At 35.3% G+C, this 17,795-nt stretch overlaps 1 protein-coding gene across 5 annotated transcripts in view; it reads right to left on the bottom strand.

Moving 5' to 3' along the window:
• Positions 1-17,795, bottom strand: part of CACNA2D1 (calcium voltage-gated channel auxiliary subunit alpha2delta 1) — a 516,254-nt gene that overhangs the window by 91,201 nt on the left and 407,258 nt on the right. For all 5 annotated transcript variants that reach the window (XM_046669483.1, XM_046669485.1, XM_046669484.1 and 2 more), the window contains one exon: positions 1,175-1,333. In XM_046669483.1, the coding sequence (XP_046525439.1) occupies positions 1,175-1,333 (159 nt within the window). The remainder of the gene's footprint in view (positions 1-1,174; positions 1,334-17,795) is intronic.

Raw genomic sequence — 17,795 nt, forward strand, 5'->3', positions numbered from 1 at the left:
GCAAGCAGTCTTGTTTACTTCTGTAATTCCAGCACTAGCACTGTGACAGGAAATTGTGAGGCACTCAATGAATACTGGCTGAATGAACAAATGAATAAATCAACCAATCAGAAATCCCAAAAACTGTTTAGAAGATTCACTTAGGGAACAATGAAGTCAGATTTGCAGAAAAGACCACATATAAGGGCTTATTTAGTGATTTCACAAATATGATAGGAATTATGAGCTGACTCTGTACCAGCCATGTGGTAGTCACTAATCATGGTAATAATGACCATGACTCCAACACCAACACAACAACCTACCCTTGCATGCAGTTTACTATGAGCCAGGTTCTGTGGACAATCCTGTCCACAACCATCTGATGTATGGGCTGTGGTGACCCCCATTGTATAAGTGACTAAACCAAGGTACAGAGAGGTTAGGTCCATCTCTCAACCATTGCAATAATACCATCTCATGAGAGATATAAAACTGAATAATGGTCCCTGCTTTCAAATAGTTCAAAATGAAATAGATGGCATAGCCATTTGAAAATACAGTGTACAGCGAGATACGTGCTACGATGTGGGGCAAACAGTAGGCATGCCAGAGACTGACAGTCTAACTACAGACAATGATGGTTGATTCATTCAGAGGAATCTCCGTTGAGGAAGGAATTCCAGCTCTGGGGCTTATCTTACTGCTCATCTCAATATCTACCGTTTGGACCTATCTATTCATTTAGGAACAACTTAAACACCCAAACTAGAAGTTGAGAACTAAAATATTCCCAGCAACCATTTGATAACTGAAAGGGAAAGTTTCCAGATAAATACTGTAGCGGTAGAGATAAGAAAAAAAATTATAATCTAAATATGCCAACTAAATTTCAAGTGCTTGTCAAAATAAAAGAATTACCTTATAAATGTGTTTTTTAAACATAGTTTGAAAAAAATGACAGAAGAAAAGATCTAAAAGGAAAAGAAAATCTACATTTTGTATACCTTTTGAATTTTGGATCTAAAAATAAAAATAGTTCAAAGATTTCTATTGCCTAGACAAATGTGCTTTTTAAATAAATAAAAAACAGCACTGTTATCTAATACCTAGTTAGCAGTAACTATCAAGATACTGAAATTCAGATGCTGCAATTCAATAATAAAAGAGAAAAGGGGATAGTATTGATACTTACATTAAGCAGCTGTTCAAAAGCAAAACTAAAGCCCTTCTTATAATCTGTGATTCCTTTTGCTGTGATGTTATTCACTGCATCTTTCAGCACTTTCTTATTTCTTACATTTGCCTGCACAAGGTGCTGAAAACAGCTTACATCCTGGGCATTGCTGTTAAACTGCAAAAGATAAAAAAGTAAATATATAAATAAACATTAAAGTCAATCATATAATTTTTGTTGAATTTTGTTTTTATATTACTCAGTCCTATTTCATTGCTTTCTCTTTCAAAAAGAAAAGTGAGTATATTGGTAACAAAAGTACACTAGGATCCCAGAGTTTTTTTCCTCTAAGCCCCCAATTCCTCCTGTAACCCTGAGCCTGTCACTTACCTTCCTAAAGCTTGGTTTCCCTGAGTATAAACTTGGAATTTGAGTTATGTGAGGTGCTTTCCAGGTTTCAAATTTTATAAGCATTTAGACAAACACAAAACAAAAACAAACTCAAGAACAATTAAATATATTCAGAATCCAGAAATGATATGACGATGCCTGCACAGGACACAGGGACAAACTGAGCATTTTACTTGCTTCTCACAAGAAAGAGCTAGATGGAAAACCAGTACACTGAATTAAAGGAAAAGACGTTTAGTAATTTTGCAAGTTGATGGCAGAGTCTTTCTCTGGGAGTTAAAACAGGAAAGCAATCTGAAAGAATCAAGAAAAACTGGTGCCCTTTTCGAACTCTCACTCTAGAGTTTACACACAGAATGCAGTGGAATCCTGGAGACAAGGCAAATGGCAAGCAGACCACTGCAGATGGTTATTGCTGTAAGTGATGAGGCCTGAACAACAAAGAGCTACAGGAGGAGAGAACGAAAACTCCAACGACACTTGCCCCAAATTGAAGATTTAAGAATAATCACCCAGTAACTTCACCAAGCCTGTAAAAAGTATTCACATGGTTCACTGGATATTTCCAAAAAGATAAGAACAATAGAAGCACTGCAATAAGATCTGGGATACTAAGATGAATGGGGTCATCCTATCATTTATTAACGCTGCTGTTTTTATCAGTCTCTCAGGCTCTTGGGGCATAGACTGTCACATCTGCAAAATGAGAATAATAACAAAAACATACTTGCCAGAAGGTAGGTCTGGCCAGATAAAATGTTGAAGATATTCTCAGATCAAAAATACATAATTAAATAATTTTAATAGGTAGATCACAAGCCAAAATTCAAATTTTATAACTGTTATATATTCTTATAAATATAATGCATCATTCTTTTTTCTCTGAAAACCACTGAAGCCTAATTATAAGGTGCACTCCATATTTCATCAATCCATTAACGAAATATTTACTAACAGCCTATTACGTGTCAAGAATTGTGGCAGGTGATAGTTTTGTGCTTTCAGGCAAATGATGCCTGTGCGCCCACACACACCCTTTATATGTATGTATATAAGCACTAATACGGTATTTACTATGTGATGCATTTACTATGTACTCTACAAATATTCTTCATTTCCTCTTTGCAAATGCCCTATAAGTATTATTATCCATGAGGAAACTTAAGCACAGAGAGGTTAAACAATTGGTCCATAGTCACATAGCAAATAAGCAACAGAGAGTCAGGACTCAGACTAGCACTGTGGCAGAAGAGTCTGGAAGGCTAGGGAGGAAGAACATTCCAAGCAAAGAGAACAATGTGTAAAAAGGCTCTGATGTGGGGGAAAAGAGCCCCTTTTAGGGAAACATAAAGGAGAGTTTAGCTTAATCACATATGAGGACAAATGACATAAAATGAGTTCAGGGAGGGAGGCAGGATCTAATGGAAATGCTGAAGAATTGGAGTTTTATTCTCTGTCAAATGGAAATGCACAGCCCAATGCAAAATAATTTAATCTAGAATTTTATGAGATCACCCTAGCTGCTCTTTGGGAAATGGATTTAAGTTGAGTAAAATTTAAAAGAGGGAGAATAATTAGAAGGCTATCGCAGTAACCTTGCTGAACATATAAAGTGGCTTTGTCATTTATGGATATGGTCAGAAAAGGAGGGATTCACAATCTATTTTGGAGGCAGAATCAATAAGACATAGTGGTGCAGTGAGTATGTGGATAAGTAAGAGAGCGGTATGATGACTTTGGCATCTGGATGGCTGGAGGACTGGAGGAGTGACAGGTTCAGGGATACTTGAGGAATAGGGAAGAGAAGCATAGAGTTCAAGTGAGGGTGAATTTGCAATATAAGTGAGATATTCAAATGGAGATGTCAAGAAATCATAACACTTAAAGCATGGGGCTCAAATAAAGTCTTGGTTAAGGGGGAAAATATATAAGGCTTCACCATAGAAATTTGGTTTAAAACCAAGTGAATTAAAGTGAAGTAGAGGAGGAATTCCTGAGAAAACTGAGTAGGAGTAAATTCCCATGGAGGCAGAAAGGAAATCAGGAGACCCAACTGTCTTAGATGATGAGAGAAAAAAAAATGTCTCAAGAAGAAGACATTACAGTTTAGAGACAGAGAAGGTGAGGACTTAAACATGCCCACTGAACTCATCCATGTTATATAGGCGGTACCTGTGCAGGCAGAACCCAATGGAAAGCACTGAAGAGCAATGGCAAGTGGTAGCACGTGCAGAGGCACACCTTCAAAGCACCTTGGCTGGGAAACAGAGAAGAAAAAGAGGGTAGCACCTGTAAGGGTCGGCCAGCCCTGGTGGTCTAGTGGTCAAGATTTAGTGCTCTCACTGTCCATGGCCCAGGTTGGTTTACCCATCAGAGAACCATACCACCCATCTGTCAGTTTTCATACTGTGGTGGCTGTGTGTTGCTGTGATGCTGCATGTGTGACTGCGTGTTGCTGTGATGCTGAAAGCTATGTCACTGGTATTTCAAATACCCACAGTGTCACCCACCATGGACAGGTTTCAGCCAAGCTTCCAGACTAAGTCAGACTAGGAAGAAAGACCTGGCCACCCACTTCCAAAAACAAATTGGCCACGAAACCCCTATGAAGAACCGTGGAGCATTGTCTGATATAGTGCTGGAAGGTGAAAGAATGGCACAAAAAGACCTGGGTGTCCCCTCTGTGTACACAGCATGGCTAGGAGTTGGAATAGACTCAATGGCACTAGAAACAGCAAGGGTGGATCTGATGTCAAGGACAGCCTTCTTTAAAATGAACGGTGAGGGACTGGCCCAGTGGCATAGTGGTTAAGTTTGTGCACTCTGCTTCAGTGGCCTGGGTTTCACCAGTTCAGATCCTGGGCACAGACCTACACACAGCTCATCAAGCCATGCTGTGGCGGCATCCCACATAGAATAACTAGAAGGACTTACAACTAGGATACACAACTATGTACTGGGGATTTGCGCAGAAAAAAAAAACCAGGAAGACTGGCAACAGATGTTAGCTCAAGGCCAATCTTCCTCACCAAAATGTATACCTTAAAAAAAAAAGAATTAAAAAAATAAATAAATAAAATAAAATGAAGGGTCACTAGAACAAGAGAGGATTGATATTGAAGAGAGTGGAAGAAAACGATACAGGAAATAGAAAAAAGATGAAAAATAAAGGATGGGATACGGATGGCATGTAGAGAAACAACCCTTTAAGAAAATGTGTATTGACTTCATTGTTCTAGGAAAGGAGAGTGGGATCTGAGTATAGATGCTGGGAGTACACAGATGTGGTGCTGAGAAGATGATAGTTACTGTCTGTGACTTTTGTCCTCTATGAACAATGAGGCAAGGTCACCAGGACAAAATAAGGGAGGAGATCTAAGGTTTGAAGAGAGTGGAGATGAAACAGGAAGTAAAATGTCCTGCACAGATAAATATTTGAGTTTTTTTTCACTTTTACTTTGAACACTGCTTTCAGGTACACCATATGTATGAGAACAAAGCTCCAACATAATCGTTTACTGTTTTCTATAAATTCAAATGTTGAAAACTTATTATCTTCAGATCCAAATCCCACTGCCTCTTTTTTCTTTTCTTCAATAATATGACACAATCTTATTTTACATGTTCCAATTTGAAAACCAAAGAATGTGAGAATTTCCGAGTTAGAAAGTTAAAAAAAAAATAGTGTGCCAATACATTAACAGTAATCTGTCTGACTTTAGAGAATTATTAGAAATCATTACAGGAAATATTATTAGTGATTTAGTTAAATCATGAATTTTATCATGAATCATGATAAAATGACAAGTTATGCAGAAAATGAGCACTGAATAATGTATTGCCCTGAGTCTTTCGGTTGGCCTTGACCTGCTTTTAAAAAGTGAAGTATCTCATTAAGTCACTTTAACATACACTGATTAAATGGAAATTCAATTCATTAAATACAAATTTTGTGGTGTATAACAGAAATACTACAATTATAATAAAACTCATAAATATTGGAAAAAGGAATAACCTACTACAAAGTATAAGTCCCTATAGCAAATCTTATTCTAGGAAAGGGATGAGAAATTTTTGAAAGTTCTAAATTAAACAAGTATATATTTCACAGACATCTTAGACTCATCTTCTTTTAAATAGAAAAAAGCAACAGACTTATTTTCACAAACTGAAATGGCAGTGTTTGGTAATATGTGCCCAGTTTTTAATTTATAAACTACACATTTAATATATAAACTACACATATATTAAAACCCTTAGGTTGAAAGTTTAATAATCTAACATTATAAAGCTTTCAACTGGTACATGTTAAGTGAAAATAGATTTAAGTAGCCCTGTTTTTGTCTATTAAGAAAATACTTCCTTTAAAAATGTACATTTAACTAACCCTACAGAGTGAAAAATCCAAACTAACATCACACTGATTCCTTTCTTGATCCCAGAAGATTCAAGCACATAGGTTCCATATAGAACTGCTGCGAAAATCTCTGCTAGCATGCTGAGACAGGAAGCTGTGCGGGTGAATGTGAGCATCTGGGGTAGAAAGCATGATGGACTTTGTATGTCTGCTCTAGCATTTGGACATTCTTTTATTTTCTCCTTTCACATACCCTATTCCTTCTGCCTACAACACTTCTCTTCTTCACCTGGTTGTCCCACTTAAGATTATTTCCTTATAAAAGGTTCTCATCATCTTCCCTGATTAGGTCAGATCACCCCATTATAAGCTCTCCTAAGCCTAGAAATATCTTATTTTATAGATTCATATTTATTTGTATGATATATGGATAGACTCTTCCATTGGATTAGAGGCCCACCTAGTCAAAGCAAATAGACACCTCACTATTGCATCCTCGGTACTTGGCATGTAATAGGTATGCTATAAATATTTACTGAATGAATGCATGGAGAATAAGAAAATTAGAAGGTAGTGCATAATGTTGATCAATAATCAAGCTATAGACTTATAAATGTAGGAATTGTATTTTAGCTCTACAATATGTTCTTAAACTTGTACATTCATAAATATAAATATTTTGTCCAAATAGACACTTTTATTAAAATTGTCAAATGAAAATGTATATAGAACACGTAGCATAGAGTCTGGCACACAGCAGATGTTAAATCAACTGCAACTCTGTAAATTTAAAAATTATTTTGGTAAAAACATTAATATACTCAATACTGAAATCAGAAAGAGTTCCTAGATTAATGGGAAAGATTCAGATAAATAATATCAGCCCGGGGCTGGCCCCGTGGCCGAGTGGTTAAGTTCGCGCGCTCTGCTGCAGGCGGCCCAGTGTTTCGTTGGTTCGAATCCTGGGCGCGGACATGGCACTGCTCGTCAGACCACGCTGAGGCAGCGTCCCACATGCCACAACTAGAAGAACCCACAACGAAGAATACACAACTATGTACCAGGGGGCTTTGGGGAGAAAAAGGAAAAAATAAAATCTTTAAAAAAAAAAAATAATAATAATAATAATAATATCAGCCCTAGTGAACTTTAAACAAAGTTTAAATGCAACTTTTAATACAAGTGTCCCTCAAACATTAACTAAACAAACATTATTTAGTGTTTGAAACAGTCTGAGATAACCATGAACAGTAAATTTCAATGCTTCCAAAGAACCTCCCTATTATATATCATGGTCAAGTATACACATCAAATTAAAAGACACTTTAGAGCCAAAAACAATCATTAATTTCTCAAATGAAGTAACTTAAACTCTTGGTTTTATAAAGGCAGCATCTATTTCTGTTCTGATGTCCTCTGTTGAATAAGAAATCATTCCACAAAATATTTGTAAGAAAGGGAGCTTTGCTGCTTATCAGATTAACCCGGGATACAAACAATGAAATGTTGGCATTGCCTTGATAAATACCATAAGTCAAAGTAGCATCAAGTTCCTAGAAAGCAACCTAGTCTAGGAACGGCACCTGTGATACACCTTCATGAAGCACCAAGCCTCCCTTTGAAAAAGTTGGTGGATTCAAGTAATTTTACCCTAGAAGCATTAAGAACTAAAGACAGCCATCCCTGGTGGTCTAGTGGTTAACATTTGGTGCTCTCACCGCCATGGCCTGGGCTCATTTCATGGTCCTGGAACCACATCACCTGTCTGTCAGTTGTCATACTGTTGCAGCGGCTCATACAGAGAACTAAACTAACAACTAGGATACACAACCATGCACTGAAGCTGTAAAAAAACAACAGAATTAGAGACAGAAGAAACCCAGAAGTGGTATTCTTCCACTTGGAACTGCAGAGAAAGAGAAGAGGCCCGTTTAATCTTTGTCTGACCAGTCAGCATGCCTTTAATTTCCAGCCCTTCAACTCATCCATGCATTTTAAACTCCCATAAAGGCAGACTTGCTTTAGGGCACATTGTTCACTATTTAGTCGTAAAACATTCTTTGATGGGCAAAATGGACATAATTTTAATAATTCCTCGGTTTTTAAAAAATTTCTCCATATCTAAATTATTCTTTAGAACATGTTATAATGATCTGACCTCCTTCTTTTTTGCATGTGAAAAAAATACTAAAAAATTGTGAGCTCAAGCTGTGTAGATGACCAAGAAAAACAAGAACTCTGTTTTAGAACACGGGTGTTTTTTTAAATTACAAAATATGAGTGAAGCTTCTTTATATAATTTAATTATAATAAAACTTATATTATATAAAATAATTAATTTAAATGAATTATCTAAATTAAGTAAACAACACAATTTTGCTTATCAGGCAGTACAATCACAAATTATGGTATCAGAAGCTATCCACATTTAGGACACCAGATGGCGATGCAGGAAAATGAGAGGAAAGTGAACAGAGGCTGTGATCTTTAAAATCTTGGTTAAGTTTTATTCCTATTAATACTTTTTATTTATTTTTTCTATTTCTTATAGGAAATCTGGAAACTATAGAATATTATAAAAAACCAAATTGGTTATTCTAAAACACAGAGAAAATAGCTGATAACATTTATCCTTACACATATCTATATATTCCCAGTTAAGAATGATTTCAAAGTTCTTTATCTATTGCCAAATTACTTTCCAGAAACTTGGTGCCAATTTACATTATATGTGTAACAGTCTTACTTCACTCTCATAAACACAACATTTTTATTTGCTAAATTGTAAGTAAAAAGAATATTTCGATATTTTAATTACTTGGAATTTGTTAATGGTTAATGAAGTGAAACTTTTTCTCATATTAATTTTCATATAATCATGTGAAATGTAAGTCCTATTTTTCCAGTTTGTTGCTTACTTTCTGATTTTAACTTTTGAACCTATTCTTTATGATTTCTCAAAATAATTTTAATGTTAGAAAACCATCCATCAATACAGTCTCTGATGATTTTGTTTGCTTATTTTACAATTTGTTATTAGCCATGGTGAAATTTTGTTTGCTTATTTTACAATTTGTTATTAGCCATGGTGAAATTTCTTTCCTCTCATAGCATGAGGTGACAATTAGAATAAGCTGTTTTTTCAAATAACCAATTTTACCTTTTGTTAAATAATTATTGGTCCATGATTCATTCTTTTTTTTTTTTTTTTTGAAAGATTGGCACCTGAGCTAACAACTGTTGCCAATCTTCCGTTTTTGTTTTTTTTTTCTGCTTTTTCTCCCCAAGTCTCCCGAGTTTATAGTTGTATATTTTAGCTGTGGGTCCTTCTAGTTGTGGCATGTGGGATGCCGCCTCAGTGTGACCTGATGAGCGGTGCCATGTCCGCACCCAGGATCCGAACCAGCGAAACCCTGGGCTGCTGCAGCGGAGTGCGAGGACTTAACTACTTGGCCACGTGGCTGGCCCATTCTTTACAATAAATTAAGATTTGAGATGTATTTCCAGAATTTTTTACTCCTTTACTTTTCCTTTGTTTCACCAACTTCTTGCTTTTTAATGTTAATAATAAAAATATTAGCTAACACGTATTGAGAATTACAACTGGGCCACACTAAGCACTTTCAATATATTAATTCATTTAACCTTCATCAAGCTTCTGGTTTTAGTTTTAATACGGTTTCCATTCTACACTTGAGGAAATGAGTTTTAGAGTGTTAAGCAAAGTGCCTACAGTCACACAGCAAACAAGACTCCGAGCTTTACTTGAAACTCAAACTCCTGACACACTCCTCTAGTGTCAAATCACTTTTGATTTATACCAGAAGGGTAAGCTGCCAATACCCTGATGTGCTACTTTTTTCATGATTGTCTTCTTATTGAACTTTGGAACTATTCTTTTTGTCAAATTAAAATTGCATTCACCAATGAATCTGAGAAAAACTGACATCTTCACTTAAGTCGGCTTTTCATTCCAGGAAGAATTAGTGATTAATTCCATATTACTGGATCTCCATTTCAAGTCTTCTACATAGATCTCATATATTCTTTTCTCTTTTTAAAATGCAGGTCCTAAATATACTATTAAAAGTACTGCTAGGTAATTCACAATTTTGACTAATGTTGTGAATATGACTTTAATTTCTGTTATTAATCCCTGTCCAGGGAAAACCAGAAGTTGTGGTCACCCTCCCACAGTTAGAGACACCATGGTGCTCTGGGACTTTTAAACACTCCTGTTCTCAAATTGATGTTGCTGTCCCCCAACACCGGCTGCTGGTTTGCGGTTTCCTTGCTCTACTGTATTAAAAAGATTTATTTTTGATAAAGAATTTTCCATTTTTTCATTCAATTTAGGAAAACCAAGTCTAGTTCAGTCTTTACCTCTAATAAGCATCAGTGGCCACAACTGATTCAAAGATCTCCTTTGAACTTGAGGTTCCAACTTTCTGAAATAAAAGACTTTACTAGATCTCTTGGAAAGCCCCTCAAACTCTAAAATCCTATCATTTAGAAACTATCAGAAAAAAAATTACATAAATAAGTAGGAATAATAAATTATATGTCAAAAGAAAATGGCACCAATAAAATAGTGAAAATATTGACAAAACTATTGACACAAAATTTATGTTTGCCTATAATTATAAACCATCGCCAATCAAAAATTTTGATAAATGTTTTCACTATTAAACAAATGTTCCATTTAAGTTGAATCTCGACATATTCAAAATTCAGTCTGTTGACCTTTGTTGAAATGTTGAATGAATAAGTCCCAAGGATATTTTTTCTTTTTTGAAGAAGATTGGCCTGGAGCTAACATCTGTTGCCAATCTTCCTCTTTTTTCTTGAAGAAGATTGTCACCGAGCTAACATCTGTGCCAGTCTTCCTCTAATTTATGTGGGATGCTGCCACAGTGTTGATGAGCGGTGTTATGTCCATGCCCAGGATCCAAACCTTTGAACCCTGGTCTGCTAAAGTGGAATGCACAAACTTAACCACCATGCCACCAAGCTGGCCCCTTCCCCCAAGTAGCATTTTTAATATATTCTATTTGTGTTTTGATACAGAAAACTTTTAAACCTCTCTAATTATAAGCATCTAGAAGAATTTCAAGCAAGTGAGAGTATGCTATTCTTTTGCTTCAAAAGTAGTTTGTATTTAGCTTCTTTGCTTATCTCTACTTGATATCTGTATTTTCTCAACCATCTTTTAATTAACCACTGTGCAATCCTGATTCCATGGCATTCACTCAACTAGAAACATGTGTACCTTTCTGTCCATAATTCTTGACATATAATAATCATATCAGTATTATTTCTACTACAAATATTTTTTCATAGCTTGCGGAAATCTGAATGCTAACTCTCAAATATGAAACTTTAATAAAATGACCAAATGATCACATATTTTTCAATCTCTTCCTCTTTATCAACACTGTGATGCAGAGCTGAGCAATATGTTCAATGTTTTCATGGCATCTGAAGCTAATTACTTGGGACATCTTTCCAGTTGAAAAAAGTGCAGTTGTGGTGATGGCTGGATTTGCTTAAAGAACACAAGAGAATGATTTACTTATCTAATGTATTTGCAGACTAGAAGTACTGCAGGACTGACACTATGAGTGAGGATGACTCTGGTCATTCAAAATATTATCACTGATTGAAATTTCTTATAAAATTCTCATATCTATGTAGCACTTTTTTTCCCAGCACTGTTATAATAAACAAAAAAAGCAGAGTCAATTCAAGAAGGACCATTATGTGCCTTTAAAAGTTCTATATTCAGTAACATTTGAGCAAAACAGACAGTGTCCCTACACTCAAAGAAGCATCCTCCTCTCAGGGAGGAGGAAGTACAGAGATACAGAAAATGAACAAAGAACAAACACGTATATAAAATATCAAGTGGAGAGAAATGCTATAAAGAAAAATGAAGTGAGGTAAGTGATAGAGAAGAACTAACATGATAGAATAAACAAAACTGGAAGCTATTAGAGATACAAGAGTCAAGGAGGGCCTCTGCTAAGGAAGCATTTGAGCCAAGTGGGGGATCAGCATGAACCTCTTTAGGCAAGGAAGCATCAAGACTCAAGGGAAACAGAAGTGATTTCTAATCTGTGCTGATATATAAGACATGCACCTAACAGAACGGATATAACTGCTTTTTAAACAAGGTTGTTAACATCACCAATAAATTCTTTTAAACATGAAATGGCATCTGGGATTAATAGTAACAGTTAATGAAAGTTATTAACTAGAGTTGAAGGAATTATAGTCAACCTAACTCAGCTCCACTGAGATTATATATATGAAAAACTTAACAGCATGATTATGGTATAAATTAATGAAAAAATTTGAACAAAGAAGATACCCATCAATAGAGCATAGGGTTAAGCAGAAGAGATTCCATGAGGAGGAAAAAAAAAATTTGGAATATATTTTAAAGAGTGCAATAAACACCCTTTGAATAAAACATTAGGTGAATTAATTGTGAGGAAAAGCAAATGCCAATATCTGTATCTGAAATTTATAAGAGACCTTAACGTGCTAATTGTCATTTTATGACAAAGTCCCTTACAATGGAACATACAACAAAAAGATTTTCATGTCTTAGCACGTTTTCAAGCTCTAACACAGACATCTAAATTCTCAAAATGCTTTTATTTTCAGTCCCTTAGGAATTTGCTAAAATGGGATTTTGCTATTCAAAAATTAAAGTTAAAGTCTACGCATTCTACTAATAAATTCCTTAGTACGGAATCAATGTATATTTTAACTTCTTTTGAATTTAAACTTGCTAAGTAATTAGGAACAAATATGTTAATTTAACTTGAATAGCTGTGAACAACTCTATAAGGCCATAGCTCAGGTCAGCCCAAGTCACTCTCTTTACCCATCTCAAAATGTAATGACTAAATGTGCTTTGAAAAATTTTACCCAATCAGTACTGACATACATCTGTGCTTATTGGGCATGGAGTCTTTTCCTAGTCCTTCAAGCCTCAGCAAATAAGTCAATAATTTTTATATTTTTAAAAATAATAGCTCAGTTCAAAAGAAAAGCATTTTCTCTGCCTCATCTTAAGAATTACTTTGTTATTTCTAAAATTGCAAATGCAACTAATTTCTAAGTACCAAAAACTACCTTTAGTGCATCCTTTAATTAATGGAAAACATATTTATTATGCTTGTCAACACCTTCTTATAAACTTTCCTTATACTCCCAAAGCAATTAAGTTATTCTCTGGCAATCTCTTTTTTTTTTTTTTTTAAAGATTTTATTTTACTTTTTCCTTCCCAAAGCCTCCCAGCACATAGTTGTATATTCTTCATTGCGGGTCCTTCTAGTTGTGGCATGTGGGACGCCGCCTCAGCATGGTTTGATGAGCAGTGCCATGTCCGCGCCCAGGATTCGAACCAACGAAACACTGGGCCGCCTGCTGCGGAGCGCGCAAACTTAACCACTCGGCCACGGGGCCAGCCCCCACTGGCAATCTCTTTTTTAAAAAATCAAACAATCTTGGGGCCGGCCCCGTGGCCGAGTGGTTGAGTTCGTGCTTTGTTTCGGTGGCCCAGGGTTTCGCTGGTTCGAATTCTGGGCACAGACATGGCACTGCTCATCAGGCCCTGCTGGGGCGGTGTCCCACATGCCACAGCTAGAAGGACCCACAACTAGAAATGCACAACTATGTACTGGGAGGCTTTGGGGAAGGAAAAATAAAAAAATAAAATCTTAAAAAAAAAAAATCAAATAATCTTGAACTTGCCCTGCTATTATAATCCCTAAATTTGTCCTTCACTTCAGAATCTTTTCTTTATAGCCTGCCATTTCATTTTGTGTCTTTTAAATGAAAATAATTTTAAAAAGCACCCATCTTTACCTTAAAAAACAAGTATATAAAAGAGATAGAACTTTGGTTTGTTTAATGAGCTTAATTCTACTCCTTCATCTGTTTTTTTAAACCCCCCCTCCAAAAAGCAAATAGTTAGAAAATAAAAAAATATGCACAAACACATAGGATTACTAATTCTATGAATTATCAATATTTTAAAATCTAAGTCAATAATAAACAAGATTAGTTATAACAAGCCTCAGACAGATGCCTATTGGACTTTGCTAAATGTACCTCTCTAGTATGATAATTTCCTGTTCCACAATGACATGAAACCCACCTGTTGTACATACAATTAACAGTAATATGATCAAAACATGGCACTGGAATCGCTTGGAGAACTGCTAAATGCGGGTCCTGGCTCCTTAGGCCTGGGGTTGAGCTTGAGAGTCTACGTTTCTGACCAGCCACCGGGCAATCTTCACACTGCTTGGCCACAGGCTCCACTCTAAGCAGCAAGGGTATAAACTACAATATTCTTGTTTGTTGACATAAATGAGATATGAATCAACATGAAGTTTTCCTGAAATCTAGATGGATAACTATTTTATAAGACATGAAATGAAATTACTTTCCTGTAATTCATTTTTCACAAAATTATATTGGCATGCCAAATATTTTTTCTTTTACTTGAACTCTGGCAAAAAGAGGGCTTGTTTCGTAAGAGTGGAGAAGTAACTTTTAAATTTAAATTGTGCAACAACTTACAATGTGCTCATTATCATATGCAGAGTAGGAAGGTTCCTAAGCTAAGAAAACTATGTCCTTGTCTAGGAACAGTTGAGGCATATTTTTAGAAGGAAAACTCAAATTTAAAGCTCACAGGAAAAGGAACAATCCAAATCATATCTTTCTTGCACGTACAGGCAATTCCATATTTAAACAAACCACTAAACTGACATTAGTTGGTGTTAAACTGTCAAGTCAAGAACTAGCAAGTGTGTGAGATTTTACCCTACTTTCAAGCTAAGGAGTTAGCCTCCTACAGTTTCATAGATACTGGGAGAATAATACAAGCCCTCTGGGTCAGAGCCAAAGGCACTTTAGTACTCACAGCAATAGCAGTAACCAGAGTGACATCTTTGCTTGCACCCAAACCCCAATTCCCACAGGAGGACTGGAGGAGGGCCAGAGGTCATCTGTACTGGCAGTAAGTGTGTTTCAGGCAAGGAATCCCAAGATGAGGAAACCGCTGATCTTATAAAGGCTGTGCTAGCAGCCAGTTCATCCTCCCCTCCAGAGAGAGGCAGTATCTTAATCAGTCTGCAACATAAATTTCTTCTGGGGAAGGAGATATCTCCACTGTTACTATCCTGGAATGTACATAAATCTGAGCAAATTGTTAATGCCTAGACTTGAAGAAATGTGACAGATTCATGAAGAACTGTCTTCCAACAGTTAGTAGAAAAATGTTGCAAGATGATGATGATAACAATAACAACAACAATAATAACCATAATAATGATTAAAATATATAAGCATTTTACATGTGTCATTTCATTTGGTGCTCAACAACATTTTGGCAAGTTATATATTATTCTAGCCATTTCAAAGAGGGGGAAACAGACTTCTAAGCCTGAAGTAACTTATACAAGGTCATATCACTAGTAGTTTCAAAGGTTGTTCATTATTCCTACCTATGCAAGTCCATCTAAGAGGCAGGATTGTCTGAGAAGAGTGGAAAGTAGGTCACTTAACCAGACACAAGCCTTACTAACGTTGTAGCAAATCATGTCAACATGCTCATCCCTTCCCAGCCTCCTACCTGCTGTGTTCCTCACTCCTCATTTTCCACTTACGTTTAGAGATTGTCACTTATAGAACTGTTGTTTACTGACTACAATATGGGTAAAGGGTAGAGCTTATTTAAAAAAAAAAATTCTCTCCTACAACTAACAGCAAAGATATCATAAGGAATTATATATTTTTTTATTCCTTTCTGATGAGTAGTCAAAGACGGCATTTTATAACCACCACAAATTAGAAAAGCTTCCTGGAAAAAAATCGATTCAAAGATCCTTAATGTAATCATAATATTTGCATTTAATTCTTAAGTGAAGAGATATGTGATTTTATTGAAACATATGACCATCTTCTTCAGATATCAATTTTCACATATTGTCCATAATCAGCATACATTTTCCTTTCATCCTCCACTGGCTACCAATATTTTACTCCTAAAATGTCACACTCCTTCACTTTCATAAACAAATTCTACTCACTGTGTCAATATTTGGAATTTTGCCTATAAATCAGAACACGCGGTGATTGAATTGCTGCTCCTATCATCTGCCACTTACTTCAATGACAGCATATAACTGGATTAGTGGGAAAACAGCTACATTATGCTTGCATTTAAGCTTTGCCTAACAGCAGGCTTCTTTTCCGCAACAAAGAATTGCCCTGGAGATAACAGAAACAGTAGGGAATGATGCGGCAGTAGTTCTGACATCTTATACATGATTTAAGCATAAAAATTACTGTTCTTTAAAAAAAAAAAAAGCTTAAAAACATAAACCTAAAAATGAGAGGCTGCTTGAGTTTTCTGTCTGGTGGTTCTAGGCAACTTTGGGAATGTGTTCATATAGGTTGCATCATAACCCTTTGGATGACTCATATGATCCGAGATATGAGGATAAAGAGAAATGCATGAGGGCTTTGTGGTAAAATTACTGTCAAAGTTAAATACAGAATCACTACCGGGTTTCCTCTGTGCCTTATTACTATGCCTCCCTGAAGTGACAAAAGCTAAAAATTATATTGTTTCTTTTCTCGATTTACAAATAGTTTCAAGGAGAAAATAGGAAAAAAAACTACATGCACATGTGTCTGCATACACCTGCCCTGCACCAGGACATTATAAATATATTTTGAAGGGTTTCTCTTTCTTAGAACTTTCATATCATTAAATTGTTAAATTTGTATTTAATGAAAAGGCCTATCTGTTAAAGATATAAATATAATTTTACTTTTCTCTTACCAAAATATTACATAAGAATTAATTCTCTTTAAATATATCAATTTTAGGCATTTTATACCCCCCCAAAAGAATGGTAGCTAATCAAACTGAAGATTTCTTTTAAATTATGAAGTTAATGTGGTTGACATAAAATATCATATAAATGTAAATAAGCGTATATGAGCTTTGATAGGAACAAAAGATTCATGATAAAAGAAGTAAATAAATATATAAAAATAAGATATACTACCTAGGCAAAATCAATAATCCAGATATAGTGTTTGAGTGTTATTTGCAATCATAAGAATTAATCAAAATCATTTATGTTTTTTCTAGCCTAAATACAGAAAATTTTCTGAAAGAATTTTTCTACTCAAATGTAAATAAGATTCTTCTTTAAAAATTAATAATAAATTTAGATTTAAAAAGAAGCATTTCTCTTTGCTTTCATAACCTAATCATATTTTTATCTGAGAATTTCTAAGAATTCTAATATTTCAGGATTTTACTTAAATATATCAGATTTCACAATAAAATTAATAACCTTATTTTATATTTTTCTCCAGGATTCAACCACATAACTTCGGATTAAGTCTAGGCTCATAAGCAAAGGTGGCTGTGCTCTAACCCTGTCTTCTTCCTTACAGGAGTTCCTAGAATTCTTTCTTTGTCTGTAAAATTAAGGATAGTAATATTATCTACCTCACAAGGTTGTTGTGAAGACTAAATGAGTTACCATGAAAAACACATAGAACAGTTCCTGTCACATGAGCAGTGTTAAAAAAAAAAAACTCTAATAATTCCCTATAACTTGTGATTAAACTGAGGATTAATAAACAGATAAGATACACAATGAACACGTCTACTTTTGATTTTGCTTGTAGTGACTTTCTGAGGGGCAAATCTATGTCTGGAATAATATGATCACTTACAATCATTTAGTGACTTTTCAATCGTGAAAATGTACCAATGATTTTTCCGAAATAAAATTAAACAAAAGTATACAGTTAATAACAAATTC

This window comes from Equus quagga, chromosome 8 (genome assembly GCF_021613505.1).
Source record: "Equus quagga isolate Etosha38 chromosome 8, UCLA_HA_Equagga_1.0, whole genome shotgun sequence".
Classification (NCBI taxonomy): domain Eukaryota; kingdom Metazoa; phylum Chordata; class Mammalia; order Perissodactyla; family Equidae; genus Equus; species Equus quagga.